The 21,657-nt window shown below is 33.0% G+C and overlaps 1 protein-coding gene across 3 annotated transcripts; it reads right to left on the bottom strand.

Annotated features, from left to right (window-relative positions):
• Nucleotides 1–1,219: 1,219 nt before the first annotated feature.
• Nucleotides 1,220–19,934, bottom strand: LOC104887860 (uncharacterized). 3 transcript variants are annotated; one of them, XM_010672622.4, is made up of 25 exons: nucleotides 19,784–19,934; nucleotides 18,859–19,049; nucleotides 14,285–14,502; nucleotides 13,928–14,033; nucleotides 13,726–13,827; nucleotides 13,589–13,648; nucleotides 13,375–13,453; nucleotides 12,497–12,644; nucleotides 12,010–12,133; nucleotides 10,527–10,707; nucleotides 10,058–10,086; nucleotides 9,807–9,955; nucleotides 8,738–8,840; nucleotides 8,557–8,652; nucleotides 8,131–8,186; nucleotides 7,912–8,047; nucleotides 6,170–6,232; nucleotides 5,986–6,045; nucleotides 5,738–5,899; nucleotides 5,088–5,161; nucleotides 4,896–4,989; nucleotides 3,939–4,075; nucleotides 3,774–3,854; nucleotides 2,089–2,194; nucleotides 1,220–1,660 (listed from the first exon to the last, which is right to left on the bottom strand). In XM_010672622.4, the coding sequence occupies exons 2-25, from the start codon at nucleotides 19,030–19,032 to the stop codon at nucleotides 1,580–1,582; spliced, it is 2,619 nt and encodes an 872-aa protein (XP_010670924.2). In that variant the 5' UTR covers nucleotides 19,033–19,049; nucleotides 19,784–19,934; the 3' UTR covers nucleotides 1,220–1,579. The 3 variants fall into 3 exon arrangements, with proteins under 3 accessions (XP_010670924.2, XP_010670925.2, XP_048496669.1); XM_010672623.3 differs by lacking the exons at nucleotides 18,859–19,049; nucleotides 19,784–19,934 and adding an exon at nucleotides 15,322–15,604; XM_048640712.2 differs by lacking the exons at nucleotides 18,859–19,049; nucleotides 19,784–19,934 and adding an exon at nucleotides 14,667–14,846.
• Between the last annotated feature and the right edge of the window lie 1,723 nt (nucleotides 19,935–21,657).

The raw sequence follows: 21,657 nt of genomic DNA, 5'->3' as shown, positions 1-21,657 counted from the left end.
GTTCTAACCGCCATAAAATTAGGGCCGATCCTGAGGGGTGTTTATTGTTTAGATGGACAAGGACAATAGCCTAGAATCCAAGCTTGGACTATTTTAATAGGATTACAATCATAAGTTTTTTTTTTCCTGTTAAATATGTATTTTTTTAAGGAACCCTCATCTACTATTTTGCCTAGTTCCCCAAAATGATCAAATTCGGGACTGCATAAAATTAACAATTAATGAGTTCGTCGAAAAAAGAAAACCGACCCGACTCAACAATTCGGGTGATGGGCCTACCCGCCCATACCGCCCGAGCTGCCTTTGGTCCAAAACAATGCAGGGACTTGAATTGGTCTTTGGTTCACCTACACGGGCTACTATATTTTGCTCGTCCGAAACTTCTACAACCAGATACCGGATGTCTTGGGGTTATAAGAAACACATAGCAATAGTAGAAAATATGGTTAAAGGGGTTAAGATAGCTAGGTAGGATAGTATAATTTCATGTGATCATCATGATGCTATGTACCTATTCATGTCTTATATTAATGATTACATCCATACCAAAATAAAAGCTACTGTCTCATTTATTTATGTCATCATATGTGTCACTCATTCTTATTGGTTTATATCACCGATAATATTAAATGACACATAAATTGATACAAAAAACTGGGACCTAATTTGGAATTAACATGTGTTTAATGTTTCTATAATAGCAAATACATAATGATAATGATTTGATGTCTACAATCTATCAAATTCAAAAGAGATTAAGTTTTGAAATACTAAGTCAACTAAAATATAATTGAATTTCTCCATAAATGAGAATGGAAAGAAAATATAGCACTTCTTGAATCTTGGGTACGCTGTACGCAACTACGCATACATATTTTATAAGCCTGTAGGAAAGGTGAAGAGTTGTTTGTAGGAGTATTACTTTACATTATCAAATATCTTAAGACATAGCTGTTCTATTATCTTCAATATTATAAAAATTCCATGCATGTATTAGCATGAGCATAATTCAATAATAATTGATGTAATAATGTAAATAAGTTGAGAATCTGATCTAGATCTTTTGTAAGATGTTGGAAGTTTTAACACTTTTCGAAGTGTTACAATTAAATTGGAACATGAAAATGTATTGAAGTGTCGCAATTTAAAAGAGCGAAAAAAGTATCTAAGTTGCCATGCCAAGGGCCAAGGCATTAATCAGGTGCACAAGAGACGAATGTATGGGAAAAAAGCACTTCGAAAGCAAATTCAACAATAACTTTACTGTAGGCTCCAAAGCACCCAGACACGCATACAAATACAATCTGTGTAAGCATATACGATGTGAATACTGCAGGAAAACAACTATATAACGGTATGAAATACAAGACTTAGTACTACTATCACTTATTATACAAACCAACTGAAGGCTAAAATAACCACACATTTAGAGGTTTCAGTTTCCAAAGCACTCCAACGCGCACATGAAGGCAAGAATTAACATAAAATAGGCCTGAATCAGCTCAGCAACTATCAAATCTCTGACAGAAGCAGACAGGTTCGCTATTCTTACAGCAACGGCATTGAGCAGTATATGTTTCTACGGGAAAGAATGAGAGGAGGGTATGCACTCATAAGGATCACTGAACGCAACAAGATTTCCTTGACGTGAGAAAACAATCTGCATCAAGAAAATTTCCAGTTATTTTAACAGGTCTAGTAACAAACGCCGTATCACAGTAATCAATAATAAAGTTCTATAACTTCATAGCATAACTGTAGGTGGACAAGCTATATGCCATTTTGCTGTCCTACACAAGATTCTAGAAATAATGTAGATGATTAATGGTACATTTTTGTGTTTTATATACTGCACATGTATTTCTCAAATTCACCTAAGGACTTAATGAGATATATTTTGAAAGGGAATAATGTCTTAGCTCATGTTAACCCCCATACCTCACGTATCAAATAGCAATGAATTTCTTATGGTGTTCAACCAGAGTCTTGTTCACAAATGGCTGTAATGGATTAATATGTTCTTTGAAAAAGATCTCCATGCCAACTTAACATTCAAAAGAGGAAGTATGCATATTTTCACAAAAATACCTGGTAATCCCCGAGAGTCCTGGTCTTAAACATGGATGCCATATAGTCAAAGTAGTATTCCCATGCCCGCATGAACTTGTCATCAAATCCAAGTGAGCGAATTTTGCTGGCACAATTCAGTAATTATCAGCTTACAACAGCCAATTTAAACAGATTACCTATATGAAATTTTCAGAACTATATTGAATAAATAAAACAACAATGTCAAAGCCTTATTCCCATTAATAATGGGGCCGGTTGCATGAGTCAAGATTTTATATCTTTAAGAAGATATAAAAGAACTACGAAATGCTAGAAAAATGGAAGATGAGCACTTTAGTGCCAATCTACAAAAGTAAAAGAGATGTGAAGGAGTGTTCAAAATATAGAGGGATATAAAAACTAATGAGTCACAATATGAGATCACGAGAAAGGATGAACAAGAGAAAGCAAATTCAGCTTTCATCGAGAACCCTGGTGATCAACTACAGAAGTCATTCCCCTCAAGGAAACTCATGGAGAAAAAACATGCGACTAAAAAGAATCTGCACACGATACGTATCGACATTGAGAAGGTTTATGATAGGTACCAAGATACGTACTACAGTGACCAATGACAAAGAAGGGGTGTCGGTTGTCATGTTGTGAATATATTGCTATAATGAAGGATATGTACACTGGACCCAAGAACATACGTTAGAACAGTTGTGAGAGTGTCAAAGAAGTTTCCAATCACATTAGGCTACACCAAAGATCAAGACCAAATGATCTGACAAAGTACAAGTCGAGGTACCATGGTGTATTTTGTTGGTAAATCATGTTGTTTTAGCAGATGAGGACACTGCAGGTTTCGATGATAAACTAGAACAATAAAGTGGAGCTGGAAACTAGAAACTTAAGGTTGAGTTAATGTACAAAAGAAAATTTTAAGCGCAAATTTGTTGCGGAAGGAGATTATCATCAAGAAATTATGTGGACTTTAGTTCAACGTACTAGATAAGCTTTAGTATTTTAATTCAACGTACGAAATTATGTGGACTTTAGTTCAACGTACGAGATAAGCTTTAGTATTTTAATTCAACGTACTAAATTAAGCGGAAGGAGATTATCATCAAGAAATTATGTGGACTTTTCAATGTAATAAATTATGCCGACTTTAGTTCAACATACGAGATTATCATCAAGACATTTTAATGGTACAAATGCAATGTACGAGATAAGCTTTAATATTTACAAAAGGCTGAGCTGCGTCTTAGTACTGCTTCGCTCGAGTGTCCAATTTATTTATTTTTTATTTAAGGGAAAAGCTATATGCAGCCCTAAGGGCTGTATATAAGAAGCTAAAAATGGAAATAAGTTGCATTAATTGATCATTTATTACATCCCAAAATTTTCCAATAAATTCAAAACTTATTTCCATTTTAAGTAGTGTATTTATGTCTTATATGCAACCCTAAGGGTTGCATATAGCATAACCCTTTATTTAAATCCCAAGTGTCCAATTTTAGAGATTTCTTGATTTATTTTTGTGAAACAGTGAAGCTATTTATTTGAGAAAGAAAAACAGTTTTTGCCTTTTCAATGCAGCTACAAATGTGATGCCAATGGTGCCCACTCATTTGAAAGGTTTCAAAAGAAAATAAAAAGTGTATGAAAATCATATGCTTTTATGTATAATAATGTCAAACGAATTTAAGAAAACTAACCCCTGATTCTCCAGGAAATTCTTCCTCCAGCATCTTAGTGCTTGTCCATAATGAACTCCAATATTCTCCACATGTTCCACACTGTAAAAGGAACAATTGAGTATTTCCAAAAGATAAAGATTTTAAAATATCAATATGTATTTCAATTGTTGCACTTGCACATACCAAAGTCTAGATGCAGAAGCCATGGCTGTTGTCAATCGGCTCAAAGAAGGTAGGCATCCTCCTGGGAAAATGTATTCCCTCATAAAATCTGAACTCTTCTTGTGCCCGTCATACCGTTCATCCGGTATCGATATGGTCTGAAGAAGAAAAAACCACAGTATATATCAGCAAGAGACATTATTAACATGCAACAAGTAAAAGAACTGCACTTGTTTTTGGGTGCACATATAGGTTATAAACCCCCCCCCCCCCAAAAAAAAAAAAAACAAAAAAAAAAATCTCAGGTATACAAGCCATTCCAATGCGCAATTCAAATTTGTGAGGGAGGTAAACTACCCACAAGCAGTAGCAGCGAGACTCGAACTTGGGAGTTGGGACCTTCAAGTTACCAAGTGGAGCTACCACTAAATCTAGCTACGCATAAATTGGCCCGATGAAATGGTGGGGCTATATGCCTATATCTCTATTATATAAGCCAAGGGGGGAGCTATGGTGTCCCCCAATGAAATATCTTTTTTATCCTTAGCTATATATATATATATATATATATATATATACATACTTAATTGAATATTCAGATTTTGTAAAATTACATCCTTTCCTAATTTAAAGATGGGTAAAAAATTCCAATAATTAAAATAAGCATTAACAAAGTAACTTGACATAATGAGAAAAATGGTTACTCGATAAAAAAATTACAAATTTAATTTGACTACAAAACTTTACATCTAAATGTTCATCTCAATTTCTAAAAACTTTATTAATTACAGTAGTTTGTATAATAATAATTATAAATCACTTCTATAATTATTATTTGATGAAATTTATTAAGAACAGACCCAAACAATCGAAGCACGCATCGCGTGCATAGAAGACTAGTGAGTATATGACACAACATGATCATGACAAACATAGACACTAGTTGCTCCCAAAATATTACTTCCAACATGCCATTACCTGAAGGACAAGAAGTCCGGTATCTGCCAAAAGGGATTCACAATGGCGGAAAAAATCCTCATAATATTCATCTCCCACATGTTCTAGCATCCCACTATTAAAAATTAAGAAAAGCACACACAAGAAAAAGGGTCAGTTCATAACTAACCAGGTTATTTGCATACTATCCACTATCCAGTAAGAGGGTCTCACCAAGATATTATCCTATCAAATTTGTGGGAGGCTGGCAACTGACGATAATCACAGAGAAGAAACTTTATGTGATCCTGTCAGCAGACAATTAATCAAAGGAGGCATAAGCATTGTATCAGGTAAAGAGGAAACAAGAATAATGATGATAGCAGAAAATTCTAGATACAATGGGCATCCTATCCATCCCACTTGATAAGTAATCCAGGGATACTGGTACATAGTATATGATGTGAGGTTTAAGCTTGCTGATACTATTAAATTGAATTTAGGTGGTTATTAGTTTTGTAAGACGACGAGAGGAGAGTGCTTGTTTGTTCCCCCCCCCCCCCCCTTTACTTCTATTTGTGCTAATTAATAGCATATCTTGAAGCTTTTCCAGTAAAAAAAAATAGAAAAGACAATCAATACAGAAAATAATCGCACTCTACAATCAATTACTTCAACATCATAATATGTTAGCAAAATTTATTACTAAATAAAAAAACAGCCTGCTTCTTGTACAGTAATATATACATGATATAATATGCAGATGAAACTAAGGAGAGGAGATGAGAATTTGGAAAAACAAAGTGCACACATGAATGTTGACAATGCTCATGAAGTTGCCAATAAAATCAGAATGCTATTGAAGTTGCCAAAGTAGAGAATACCTGTAAGCCAGCCTCCTTCACCCTTTGTTCTGCTAACTTTAATTGCTCTTCAGCTAGAGTGATACCAGTATATCGGCATCCAGTTTTCTTTACAATTTCAATAGCAAGGCTACCCCAACCACAACCAATGTCAAGGACCTCATGTTGCTTCTCTACTCTAGCCTAGATTATGTCAAAAGTTTAAATGTCAGCATGTATGCAAGTCAGGATTATTTCGTGGACAGTAGAATGAACTGGAGAATACTCACCTTTTCTATCAGAAGATGGAGTTTTCTAAGCTGTGCAACCTTCAAGTCTTCATCTTCCGACTATCATGCAAAATAACAGATATACAAGAAAAATATATCCAAATTAATAAAACCAAGTTGCAAGAGAGATTATATTTTGAAACTTGCCTAATACAGCATTGAGCTAAAAGGCTTAAACTCTGACCTTAAAGACCGCACAAGAATATGTCATTGTGTCATCCAGAAAAAGGGAAAACATTTCATTACTCTGTGGATAACAGAAAAATAAAGTCAAATCAAAAGCTGGCCAAATCGAATTCATTATGTTTCATCATCTATTATTTAAAAAAAAAAAACTGCAACATTTCATTATATAACCTATCAGGCTATCAGCTATAATTTCTATCTGTACAACCAGTCAAGACCAGTGAAATCCTTCCGAGGAACTTATGTCAGAGTATAACTATCTACAATCTACATGCAGCATTAGGGTAGACTAGAATCATGACAGGAAATTTCTAATCCAATAAATTTTGTCTCAAATTATCGCATGATACTATTCTGCTAAGCATTGTTCTTTGGCAATAGAAGGGGGGGAGGTCAATCATGGACGTTTTTATGTTTCTGCATTGCAGTTACCTATCCCTGTCTCATGAGTTCGAAGATACCACTATACCCTAGTGTAAGATACCGTCATAGTATTTCATAGATCTGGAAAAGGCAAGACAAATCTGGAATGAACTTTCAGTTAGAAGAGTTTCTTTTCCCACACCCTATAAGCTAAACAAGCAATTAGATCAGGAATTTCAACCTGTCTGTGCCTCCAACTACCAAGAAACCTACAAGCCGTCGTAGCTAGTTTCCTCTCTCCTTTACAACATAAACTAAGAAAAAAGTATTGTATCATGTTTAAAATGTCCATAGCTACTTCAGAGATGAACTGACATGAACATGATTTAATGAACTGACATCTTTAAAGCTGATTATAGAAGAAGATTAAGAAATAAAAGTGATAATTTGATTAGTTAAGAACTGAAAATAACAGTACAAGCTTTCTAAACTCTCCAATATTTTCAGTATGCTCTCTCTCTCCTTAATGTCCTGCATTTATTGCATTTCTTTCCTCACTAGCTCTGTAACTGTACCTCAAGCTACTACTACTACTAAAACTAACTAATTACAAGAGTGCCCCTTTCATGAGGTCGATTGATTACACATGATATAGATAAATCCATGACTAATTTGGTTTCTTCACCTAAAATAAGGTGATGTGGTCTAAATAATCAAGATTTGGTCTGAATCTTTCTAGTTTAGTGTCCTGGTCTAGCGGAACTGTTTGACCATATGTTTAAGCTAATATAGAGAAATCTTGTTAGATTCTTCACAATGTGTATTTTTCAAAAATCTAATTCGCATAATTTTTACTCATATGGAATCAAATATATATATATATATGGTATAAATAGCCGAAAAAAGGTCTGGTACTGAATTTTTTTGTTTTTTTTAGGAGTTTTTGGTATGATATAATTAGATCTCATTTTAGCAAAATATAAGTAATAAGTTCCCAAAATAAGTTCTTAGATGTTGATAGTGTAATTATCTTCTTCAACATTCTTGTTAATAGTTTGTAGTTCGTACTTCGTTGTACTAAGCGAGCCTTCATTGCTGTAGAGCTTACTTAATTCCTTTTCAACCCTAACTATTGATTCAGTTTCAGTTGCTATTCCTTGACCCGGGGGGTTTATGTTCTTTCATTTAATATAGCTCGGACATGTTTCCTTTTGATCTATAGGTTTATATAGCTTTGTATGTAACCAATACCGCTTCAAATCTTTAATTACTCTTATCTTAGTAGAAAACATATGTGCAAGCATTCTTTGTAGCCAGTGAAAGGTTTAAAAGTTCGAAGGAATGAAAGTGAACACATAGGTGCTTAATAAGTCATACCAAGTCATAATGGCGAGCAATATTACGACGGGCTAATGTAACCGAGTTTTTTCTAGAAAGATGTTGGTAGAAATATTTTGCAGAAGCTATCCCAGCCGTGAAAAACATAGGCGTCCACCAGCCCTTGAAATCAAAGCTGGAAGAAACAAAAGATTTGAATGAACCGCATATAAGTGATTGGTTAATGAAATCTCATTTAAGCGATAGCAAAAAACTTGCCTCTTTTTCTCATCCATTGACACACAACGATACAGATACATGTTGGCAAGAAAGATCTGCATGTAAAGTCAATAACAAATAAATAAACACATAAGCAAGAAAGATTAGAATGATACTATGCTAAGGAAGTACGTAATGGAAACTACTCCCTTCATCTAGATCTTGTCATAGTCCTATTGCCACTTAAGGGTATAACATGATTCTACCAAAAAGAACCTTTAACATTCCAGACTCTGCCAATTACTTAATTTTAGTGGGGGACTCTTTGGAGGAGCCAATCACACTTCACAAATACTACTATTTTAACAAACGCGACAACAATTTGACATCCTAAAATAGTATATGTAATTACATATTTCGGATGGAAGACGAAAGGAGTAGTTATTAGTATCTGAAAGCAGTGCAAACTATAAAGACTTCTTTTACCCTGAAAAGATCCAGGAGCCCATCATCCTTGTCGACAATTGAGATGTCTCCATTAATAAATGCATCTGCGAGACCTAGGTCAGCCTCTAGAGCAACCTGAGGATAAAAAAAGGGCTGAGCACCAATGGCACCAGATGATCCATATACTTGACATGAGACTTTGTTAATTAAGGAGATATACCTTCCAGTAAAACTGAGGATTGTGCACTCTTATTGCAGTTTTCCAAGTACATCTTTTGTCTGAACCCTCAAATTTCAGAACTGTGCCTCCGTCCTCCAACAAACTGCCACAATAAAAGAATGCAAAAAGAATAACCAGGCCAACAAATGGTTACATGAGAAGATACATGAAAAGATGCGCCTGCATTAGGGACGACTAGTCTGCAGTCTACTGACCTTGTAACATAAAAAAAATAGAATGCAGAAGCAGAACAGAAGATTATGAACTCCAAAGATCAAATGAAGCAAGCAGACAACACTTGGCATGCGACAAAGAACAGAGGATGCATCCTAAAGCGTTGATGATTTCATCTTACTTTTATTTGACAGCCACAGCCCACGAGCCACCAATAGAGCATAATGAGACCCAAAATTTAAAACACATAACTAGAGACTCTTCCCAGCCAAATTTGCCAATACTTGAGCCTCTTGATGCATCTATACCAGAAGGAGACTACTTATTCATAACAGGGGCATTTGCATAATTGCATCTAACAAAATATTAGGTGTGGGTTTTCAAGTAGGTGCCTACAAAACCACAACATCTTGCACAAAGATATCTTCGTATGTTTGCTCTTCAAAAGCTTCACTCGCAACGGAAAAGATGTTAACTATTTCATGTACACAAAAAAAGGTTGTACAAGTCTTACGCTAGGTTCCAATGAAAATTAGCATATTACTCAACTGTAAGCTGGATACAAAAAAAAAATTGTCTTCATAAATGGTAACAGAATTGACACTCAATAGTCAATAATCTTTCCCTTCTCATTTCAAGATTTATACCTAATTGACCAAATTATATTAGTAACATTTTACTTAACAAGCACTTATCAAAAATTTTAAAGAAACATCACTTTGATAACAGTATAACACCTTCAAAATCATCACTAGTGTATGTTATCATTATGAAAAAAAGTCAAAGGTACCCTCAAAAACAGTAGTCGTCAAGTTGGAAGATTGTTCTGGACAAGGGGGACATGTTAAAAAAAAATGACACAGAAATCGCACATACATAAAAAGAGAGAACTCACAGTAAGCAGCCAGCAGAAATAAAACTCTTAAGATATCTGATTATATAACGTCGAGCTGTTGCTTCAGTCCAGGAAAGCGCCATCTTTTTGGGGTTTGGGAGTGGAAGGAAGGTCCTTTTAAGAACATCATTTGCAGCAATCAAGCCAGCCTGATAGATAAGTATTAGGCCACACCAACATGTTCAGTATCATAGAAGATTAATTATATTCTATTGTGTCAGTTTTTGGGACCAGAAAAGCAGATGACATACCTTTAATCCATCCTCATGAAAACCATTGCCTAATAAACATACATAAGAAAAAAGATAAAGTTAAGTAATTCAGACAAGCACTGATAGTTAGCAAGTATATGTTCTTTGTAACAATAGCTACTCTATATATATTAGCTTGACAAAGATAAAAGTTTCCAGAGTGCAGGTCTTCCTAATCTGCTTTAACCAAAAAGGAAATAGGCTGTGAACTGATGCACATTATTGCAAAACAAGCCAACAGTCACTAAAACCAAATTAAGTCATTGATGAAGCTGCTCTTATAAGGTGGGGATAGATAAGATGATCCCAGCCCATAAGGAAACCCTCAGCCAGTTAGACTGATAACTATGAATTTCACCCAGAAAAAGACCACCGAAGTACCGCAAGTTGATTCTCGATAGCACGACAATTGAAGACCAAATGCATGTATGATATATGAGTTGATCCAAAACTTCTTTGATTAACTTACCATGACGTGTTCCGCAAAACCAAATTCCTCTCTTTCCTTGAATATTACGAAGCTCAAGTGAGGCCTTCATTGAAGCAACAGAAGGTACAAGAACACCGGTTGATCTTTTTAGCAAGAAATTTTCTGGTGGATGAGGTGGATTAATGGTGAGAAGAAGAGGCTGGTCTGTTTTGGAAATATTCTGCAAGCAAAAATAACCAGAAACTAAGCCAGCAGTAAAAAAAAAATAGGAGTAAAACACTTCCATAACTATAGTACCAGAACAAGATGGATTTTGTATATGTTCTGTTCCAAAACTATTAACATCCAGAAGTCAGAACAACACTCATGAGCTATTCAAAGAAGAAAATAATGTGCTCCAGTGATATTTCTGGAGTCTGGACAACAAAAGATACAAAGAAAGTAAGGATGAAAGCTCTTAAAAGTGAAGAAGAGCTCCAGAGCTCATTCTATTACTAGGCCATGCTCATCTAATCTAACACATGGAACCTCTTTTGAATGCTAATGTCCCCTCTATTATTTAAGGAAATAAAATATGGTTTACATGAAAAATACTTCCTTCGTTTTTTAATACACTAAATTAGCCACGCGATTTAAGACATTAGAGATGGTAAACGGACATATTCACAAAATATAACTTAAAACACCAGTTAGAGGGAAGGGTTATATTAATACTACTTCGTTCGTTTACCATCTCTACTTTTTTTGTTAAACCGTGTGCTCACCTTTTACATTGCAAGTATTAAAAATGGGGAAAGTATTTGATCATACTAACCATTTTCTAATACTTGCAACGTAAAAGGATAGTATGATCAAATACTTTTGCCCATATTTCAATACTTGCGACGTTGAAATGTGCACAAGGATAAAGGAAAGAGAGAGATAGTGAGAGAGAAAGAGAGAATATATATCCAAAGATCAACCTTACAAGTAATAGAGACCTTCCTAAAATGGAAAAATTGCCGGTATTAAAACATGGAGGAATTATAATGTTCCCATGATTGTATATATAATCATAGTTTTTTTTTTTTTGAGGGGGTATATATAATCATAGTAATAGAAGAATCTTCTCAATATATAAAAAAGTAGTTGAAATTACTAATCATACAAAATATTTCCATAATATTAATTTTCAATCAACGGTTGTAGTATCTAATGACTTTTGAAAATTATCTTATTTACGATTAAATTTTTGGTATTTGCTCAACTAATATATAGGCTACTATATTTATAAATAAATAAATAAGTATTTGTATGAAATGGGTCACAATTCTAGTTATTTGAAACGAGTTTCTGTGCACCATTAAATTCTGTATGGACAACAATAGCATTAGCTGTTGTATTTCAGTAGCAAATATTCAAACGTCACATATATAGCATCACTACAACAGTTAACCATCATTAGACATCCCAAAACACATAAGAAAGCCTTAAATAATCATTGACCCAGTGTAATCTTATAACAGGGAGAACTGGTACACACCTGCAGCACATTAATCCAGTATGTCAAACATACTGTATTGTCTGTGCTCCCCTGAAAATTCAATGCACTCCATGCTGCTGGATTTTGGGGCATAAATTTTTTGTCACGGTGAAGAAATATATCCCTGCCAATACATAGTTGAAACTTGAAAATTAGATATTGGTTTAGGAAGTAGAACAAATACGAATCAGCATCATCATTTTACAGAATATCATAAGACATTTGAAATATATGCACAGAGCACAGCTTCTGAAGAGTTTAGACCAGGATAAATTAGAAGTTGCACACATCACAAGACTAGAGCATGAACAGGATCTCCAAAATGATTACTGGGTTATAAAATGCGTAATCAAGTTTCTAGAGAGATGATGAGATTTAAAAGTATATACTAAAACGACAACAGCAATACGACGAGCCAATCTTATCATAAACTTTGATTTATCTGCATACACTAACTAACTTGTCATCTAAAAGGAGGAAGGTGCACCTGCCGACATATTGTAAAGCACCAAGTATTCTTGTTTCGTCATCTGTTGCTTCTTTTCCTAATATCTTCAAGGCATTTGGAGCAGGCACAGCTATAATGCATCCATCATATAAATCCTCTGACCCATCCCCATAAAGCAATGCACATCCTGAAAATTCATTTGTTATGCTATTAAAAACTATATGTGGACTTCAGCCCCAGAAAAGGGGAGGGGGGAATCAAAGTTAATAACTTCATTAAACTTTGATTCGGAAAGAAAATAATACTGTGCTTTTGGTCCATTGATTAGGATAGAGGTATGTATTGTTTCCTTTCAAAAATGTTCTATTCCTTAAACTATCTCACTTACATTCGCTTCAAATTTCTTGTATATAGGTCTTCCTAAAACAAAATTCTCTACTAGACTGCCGGGGAATCTCAATAACAACAAAAGGGCGTGTTTGTTAAATAGTGTATATAATGGGCATGTACTTTGCATTTGATTTTCACGTGAAATGAAGTATACATTTCTTGAATTCAATACAACGATCTCCTGGAAGCAAGAAAGTTTGGTGATACTTTAAGGAGAATACTAATAAATCACTTCCATTATCTAATAAGCCTTTGCTGCATTTCCCAACAATAATATACTAATAAATCCAAAAAGCTCCAGCTTTATACTCGAGATAAGAGTTCACTTGCATGATGCAATAGTCACTATTTTAGTCAAGAGATACAAGATTAACAAGTCGGTAAAATTTGCTTGCAGAACTTGAGGCATTGGGGAATGAGGCCATTTGCGTGTCTCTCAAAGTTTCCATATTTCTTACAGTAAAACTTTACCAACAAGCATTAGACATCAGGTGTAACTACAAAACATGTAGAATTTGACTACTAACCTTTGTCACTTGTTGAAACAAAATTCACTTCACAGCTGGTTCTTATTTGACTTCCTCTAACCTCCAGCTCTTCTCTTAGCTGCAAAAATATCAGAGTTATTAAGACACAACAAAACAAGAATAACATAAACTAGCAGAGAGGGAAACGACAATTGCCGATATTCTGCCATAAAGTGAAGTTATACATCCAAAAGACAGAATAGATAAGGGAGACCTTATTCACATATTGCTGTGAGCCTCCGCTCACAGAAAGCCATTGTGGACCGGCGGATAGCTGTCAGAACCATCTTTAGTAATCAGTAAGATGGAAATGACCACAATACAACAAACAAAAGAAATTTTCAGTGAAACCTCAAGCAGGTGATGGTTGCGACAGAAAGAAAGCACCGAAAATGCAGAGAAGTCCATCACTCTCTCTGATGAACAACACCAGAAGGAAGCAAATACAGGAATCTACATAAAAAAAAGTTTCAACATTATTACTCCAGAGATATAATCATTTTTTAGAAATAGAAACACTAAAACATGCGATAAACAAATATAACGATCTTACCAAATAAGCTTTTTGGAACAACTCAGAGTAACTCCTAGACTTGATGAAATGGCCAAAGGTTTCAGCACGGTCGATTTCTGGATTAAGCTCAAGACCATCAAGGTACCTTCAGGAAGGAGTGAAGAATGAAAACTCTCAGTGCAACATAACTACTGTATATGATTGGTAGAGGTGAATTAGTTCTTGGAGAATAAGCTAAAACTTCTCAACATTTGAGAGAACTCTAATTGATTGCTTAAATATGTCTTGGCTATGCCGTAGTTATTTTCATGTATCCATTTTTATTCGCATTACTTGTTAGGAGACTGTTAAGGTAAAGTTTGTAATTGTTCTTTTAAATAGCAAAGAATGTCTTACATGATCACATCATCTTTGAATTTCTTGATTTCTTGGACCATCCTCCAAAAGTTTGGCTTCAGTGCATTAGTTGTCTGTGCTAACAAACTTCTGAATCCATTTCGGCTTCCCCACTCACATCCTTGGCCCTTGTCTAAACTCACAGAAACTGACATGTCAAAGGCATCCACGTCAATACCGAGGCCATCAAAGAGCTCTGCCGTATGGGGGTATGAAACCTGCCAAAGGGGACAAATATTTCGCAGTTTAGGACAGGGAAACAATTCAATTTAGACATGAATACCGTTATATTGCCTTCACTACCAACAAGATGTAAACACAAATCCTTATAGACATGAAAAATGACATCTAAAGCTACAAGTCCTACTATAATCCAACTCACCAGATTGATAGTCACTAGTTTTTCTATTCTTATGTTGATAAGGATAGTTCACCCTATGACAATATTCCCTTTTGTACGTACAAACCAAATAGGATCGTCCAGTTCCTATAGAACCTATCACTAAAATACCTCTAGAGAGGGATAGGGCTAAGCGGAGCGAAAAGGGTTTTCCATGGGAAATGAAAACTGTTAGCCTCACACGAGGTTATGTTCTTATGAAGCGTCTTCCAAATGTTGGAACACCCTACTAGTGATTACGGATGATAAGTTTGCGTACTCTCGTATTCCTCGACTTCAGCAAGTGGAATTCATGAGATCATAGTTTATCTAGCATTAGATATCTTAGCCAACTATTCATCAATTATAAGATTAATCAAAGAAAATTTAATAAAATTAGCATACATTATTATTCCTTATTTACAGTCAATTTGATCTTTTAGTTCAATAACAAAATAATCAAATAATTGACCTATATTCTAAACATCAATCCATAAATCAATTGATCAAATACCAATTCAAGCAAAAAGTTCACCAATTTCATATCCCTTTCAAGAATCAACTGATCAACTGATCAAGTACCAATTCAAGCAAAAAATTCACCAATTTTGAACCCTAAACCCTAAAAAAAGACCAAAATGTGAAACAAAAAGGGTACCTTCCATGATTTTGACTATAAATTGAGTTGAAATTCGACATTATAGTAGCAATCCAACTCTTCTTTTTTTTGGATGGTGAAATGAAGGAAAGTAAAATCGAAAGAATTCCCAAATCCAAAACCCTAAACATGGAGAAACCCATATCATTATCATTAATTCCTAATTTTATCACTCATTCTTTTTCTATAGACATCATCTCTCTCAATCTCTCTCCTCCAGAGAGAATTTTAGCATTCGTTCAGTCGCTCTACTGGAAGTCATAATTTTACCTACTGGTGTGTAATTTTGGCATTTTTAAGTCGAATCTTACCATTAACCATTCGGATATAAAGGGGTGTTTGGTAAATGGCTTTTTGCTTGGTTTTTAGGTTTTACGTAGCTTTTTAGTTTGGTCAAACAGCCAACAATCATGTTTGGTTTGTGACTTTTTTGTTAGTTTTTAAGCCGACTTTTCAGCCAAAAGCCAAAAGCTACTCCAAGTAGCTTTTCTTCCTTGGTTGTTGGCTTTTTAATAATAAAATTACAAATATACCCTTATGGCATAAGTTGGATGAAAAAAATCAATGCCCATATAGTCATTTTATAGTTTAACAACCAACCGTCAAATACAATTTTACCAAACATGTTTATAAAATAAGAATAGTCAAACAACCAACACAAACAGCCAAATACAAACAGCCAGTTAAACCAGCCACACAAAACAGCCAACAACTAACAGCCAACCGCCAATTACCAAACAAGGCCAAAGTAAGTACTACGATTAAAATGGTAATCCGTGGATTGTGTTGGTTATAAAGAATTTGCTCCCCAAATACAAAATAAAACATTTATGAAAATGAAAATGAAAACGAACATTTTACTATTGAGGTAGAACATTACAAGAGTTCACTTGTGAAAACGAACATTTTACCGTTGAAGTGGAACATTATCATAAATCATTTACGAAAATGAATATTTTACTATTGAATGGGAACATTACTATAATTCAATTACTTAAATATAACATTTGCTCATCAAATATAGAACATATTTTCACGAAAAATAGAACATATTTTTTTTGCTGAGAAATAAGTTTTAAACGAACATTTTTTAAAATAAAACATTTACTTATCAAAAATTCACGAAAAATAAAACATAACTTTCAGCTGAAAATAAATTTAAATCAAACATTTATTGAAATATAACATTTTTGCGGAAATTAAAATATTCTTTTGCTGAAAAATATGCTTAAAATGAACATTTGTTGATATAAAACATTTGTTTATTGAAAGAGAACAATTTTTAAGAAACATTGACCATATTTTTCGCTAAAAAATATGCTTAAAACGAACATTTGTTGAAATAGAACATTTACTTATAAAAAAATGGAATAAATTTACTGGGTGCATTTTGTCCACCGTGCTCCTGGTAATCACAATAAAGTTTTCATTAAAATGGGACACGGGGAGTATTTTGATTTTTTGTCATAAGATATACTACGACTTTTTGTTGATTAACCCTAGCATTCTTAAGATGTAAAAAACTTATATGGACTTGGTCTATACTAAATTAGTGCGTGGACCAATTTTAATTTATGTGATTTATGGGAAAAAAGGGTCACTATAAAAAAAAGATATAAAAGATGAGTAGATATAAATTGTGAAGTTTGACTATGTGAAAAAAAAAGGTTACTATGTCACAAAGTGAAAATTTCATCATGATAAACTAATGTGAGAAAAGGTGACTACTTGTTTTAAAAAAGAAAAAAAGTCTTTGTGGTATAGTTGTTGGGTTGTTTGGCAATTAGAGTTTTGGAGCAAAGACCACTTTTAGAGTTTTGACTAGTCAAAAACTTTAAAATGGGCGTGTTTGGTAAAAGAGAGTTTTTAGAAAGATCTAGGGGATAAAACTCGTAAAATAACTTTTTTTGTAGAAAATTAGGGAAAAAAAAATTTCGATAACTTTTTTACCTCTAATAAGAATACTATAAATATGAGATTTTGTTGGATTTGTCAATTAATATGGAGTAATGCTTACTAAAATATAAGTAAATATATTAATCATGTAAATTGTGCATTGGTAAAAGTGAAATAAGACGTGTTGTAATCAAATGGAAGTGGAGGAAATAATTTTCTAAATGATCTATCTTTGTCTATAATATTAAAGGGAAATATTTAGTCATTAATATAAGTTTTCATATACATTGTTATAGATTAAGATAGTCTATTTATCTCACAATAAGTACTTGTAAGATTGGAATGATGCACTTCTTTCTTAATAAAAGATGTTAAGTTACATCATATAATAATTAAAAGGTTGTCTATTCCGTTCATTATTCTGAAATTATTCACGTGCATCATGGTCTTTTAGGCACCTTTGACCATTAAAGAATTTATATCATCTCTTATATATTATCAAAAATTATATATTTTTTTAATGAAAATACACATCAAAAAAGATTTTTACATGATCTTACACACACGCATGTATATATATATATATATATATATATATATGAAGTGCATTTTCTTGTATATAAATAAAAAATAAAAAATTATATCTATGGTTCACTTAAATGATAGTAAATGAGTATAACTTAGAAAAATAAGAGTAATATCTATTATATAAGTGAAGGGGAAAAAAATGGTGTCCCCTTATAAAAGTATGATGTATCTTTAATGGATTTAAATTTGTAATATACATTAAATAACCTTTTCTTCTTCTTACTTGCCATATATTAAACAAGTTAACAATAGAATTGAATTTGAAATTCAATTAAATATTAAATTAAGGAGAATGATTTTCTACACTAGGTGGAAAACTCTGATAAAAAATTAATTTGACAATATAACTTGATTGACACAATAAGAAGAAAAAAATAAAAATTTGAATTTCGTATTAATAATTATAGTGATAATATTTTAAAACTTAAATGTTGATTGTTATTCGGTAATCTCTATTATATAAATCAAACTCTTCCACTTTTTAAATATTCAACAATTGAACCTAATACAAAAATTCTTTCAGTTTATTTGAGCACAAGCTTTCTTCTGTTTTAAATTTCCTTCTCTAATTGAGAAAAAAAAAACGTTAATATACAACACATGCATCGCATGCAAAAAATGTTAGTATATATTAATTGAAGAGCATATCATCTAAAACTCGATCTACTATTTTTCTAGGGATTAATTAGGGTGATATCTAGGTGATGATTATGTATTTATCTGGTATATATCTTCCTTATTGATTTCCTAAAAATATACTACTATTTACAATATCTAATTTCTCATTTGGTTTACTTCTACCATACATAATTAATTAATTAATTAAGTGATTACTTGCTGACAAATCTTTCTCACAATCCCCATAAATGTGGACTGATAAGACAATAATCAGTAATAAAAAAAACACGCAAATGATTGACATTTTCCGATCTACCCCCTTCAGAAAATTTTTTTGGGGGGTCAAATAATGGTGGAAATCAAAGTGTTTAACTACATTATATATTCATCCATGGATGTTAGACAGAAAGAAAGAAGGATAACAAAGAAAAATACCCTGTTGAAGACCATGAAATTAAGGTCTACATCGATGCCATTAACGTTAACAATTTGAGCATGGCCACCCAACAATTCCTCTTTCTCGTACAACACCACTTCAACTCCTGCTTTGGCTAGCTCAAATGCTGCCCCTAATCCACTTATTCCTCCACCAATCACTGCAAATCTCATCCTTTTTAATTATAATCCTGCAAATATAAACTATATCAACCCAAGTCCTAATTTAATTAGATTAGCAAGAACGTAACATTTTTAAAACAAAAACTACGCATAAAAAGTTATTTGTGGATAAAGATGCTCAGATATATATATATACTGTGCTCCTTTCATTTCATATTCCGAACTCATTTAGTGAATTAACTTTTCTCGTTTCTCAAGAAATACTTTTGCTTAAAAGGTTAAAAGGAAAATGCACTCCATCAATGAATTGAAGCTTTAGTACGGTTCAACATGTATCGATGCAAGGTTGTGTTTCCATAATTAGTTATTATATATCTAAGTCTCTAAGGTGATTAGAGAGGAAACTAGTTCTTTAGATGAAAAGAAAAGTTAGATCATTTAATTGACTAATTTAATTTAAAATCATTAGAAAGTTATTCCAAATTATGGTACATGCATAAGAAATTTACAAAATTATCTACTTAATTGACCTAGGTAAAAGTATATAAGAAACACATATCTTTGTCTTATTCATTCTTACAAACTTAAATCATATAGAATTACATTTTTTAAAAGTATACTAGTTCTACAAAAAAAAAAATCATTGAAATCTGACGTATTAATAGTACAAATTACAATTCAAAAAAACTCTTAAAAATGGTTAATGAATTAAGTTTCATATAAAATCTTTTTCCAAGAAATTGGCAAAAATGGTATGAAAAGATTCGATCACTTCAAATTAAGAAAATGTCAGATAACTTACGAGTTTAAAGATGACTAATTACTCGACACTAACTTTAGTTCTTCGATCGCAACCCTTGTTGTATTATAGCTCGATCAGCTTACAAAAACAACCCTGAATCCCTGATAAATAGAAAGGTGTACATAGAAGATAATTGATTGGATTACATATAATAAGTCTAAGGCAATATGTCCTATTTATAACCTAGATTGCATTGATAAATTAAACATCTCCTAATATTTAAATAATTCAATTAGCAACTAAGGTACTCAACCATGTGAATTATCATAATCTCCAGATCATGATGGCTTACAAAATCAATACTAAGAAGCAAGCTAAGTTTGTTATTACTTATTAGTATGAACTAGGATTATTAAATAATTATTGACGCAACCCTTTTGAATGGAATTCAATAACAAAGCTAGCCATCCATATTTTATTAGGTATTGTTCCATTTACAACTTGCTGAATTTCTGCTTGATTATTTAATCGGTCCTCCCCGACGACTACGTCACAAAAATGCTGGAACTACTTCAATGAATCTCGCACAATCTGCCCACCGGATTAATCAATCAAGAGACCTAATTGGCAAGCTAAGTATCGTGTTGTATTTCTTCGTCGTCGTTTCTTGATACATGCAATATTGGCAAATAACACGTAAATAAAGGAGGAGGAGAGAAAATAAACACGACTTATGTAATAAAACTTTATTTGTATAAGAATTTTCCAATAAGAGAAATATTGCAAGTATTATGAAACATTTGCATGTATAATATTTTTGTTTGTGAGGAAAAAAGTTGTCCATGCAATGATGCAAATTGCAACTCACGTTACTCACGTTATTCCAAGTATCAAACAATGCAAGAGCAGTAGTCCAACATGTCTATCTACTCACCATAACATCTGATCCCAGTAATTAAGGCTATCTAATTAAGCAATGCATGGAGTATTTTGTAGATGAGAATTGTCAACGTAGTAGTTAAACCAACGGTGTAGCTTATTATATTTCTATAATTCAGCCTAGTAAACCGTGGCCTTGCAGCCGATTAGTTCCCGTTCTAACAATTGATTTTGGATTATATTTCTTCCGTTTTATAATATAGTGTTTATATCTCATTTTTAACGAGAATTAAGGTAAGTGAGGAATGATAAATAAGTAATGTTGTGGGAAAAAAAATTGATTTTAAGAAAGAGAATAATGAATAATGGGTGAAATAACATTAAACATATGACTAGTTCAACCCTTAGGTTCAATAAACAAAGAAAAAACTAATTAATTCAAAGGAGCAAAGAAATGATGGTTGCATGATTTTTTAGACAAATTAAGGAGAATTGTGGAATTAAAAACTATAAATAAGAACAACATTTTGAGACACCCAAAATAGAATGCAAGCAGTATACTATGTGACGGAAGGAGTAGAATATAGAGGTTTGAAAAAATGACGATTGTGTTAACTGTATACCAATTGGATGAACCATGTGCATGGTACACCTAAAGATTTTTTTTTCTCATTTGAAACTCTCCTTATGTGTAACTTTTCTATATTCGGAGTTTTCAAATGAGCACACAAAAATAGCATTAGATTTACCTTGCTCACGTACGAAACACATGAGTGTAATAAAAGTTGTAGAAAAAGACTATTACTACAATTTTTAAAATTTAATTCTCTTAATAACAGACTGAGTGCACATTCGTCAGTTGTCAATTGTCAGTTTAGTGCACTCCCAGGTACCACCATTTACCCTTAACGATAGGCATGCATGAGAACATGAGGATAAAGATCGTCAAAATATATAATGGTATTACAAGAGGAAATTCATCTTACCAAAGATATTTTGCCCAATATATATTTAAGAAAATCAAAGAAAAAGAGAAGCAAAGCATTCAATATCGA

Source organism: Beta vulgaris, chromosome 3, assembly GCF_026745355.1.
Source record: "Beta vulgaris subsp. vulgaris cultivar EL10 chromosome 3, EL10.2, whole genome shotgun sequence".
In the NCBI taxonomy this organism is placed as follows: Eukaryota; Viridiplantae; Streptophyta; class Magnoliopsida; order Caryophyllales; family Amaranthaceae; genus Beta; species Beta vulgaris.
The sequence above is the reverse complement of the archived record's forward strand: the minus strand, read 5'-3'. Positions and strand labels throughout refer to the sequence as shown.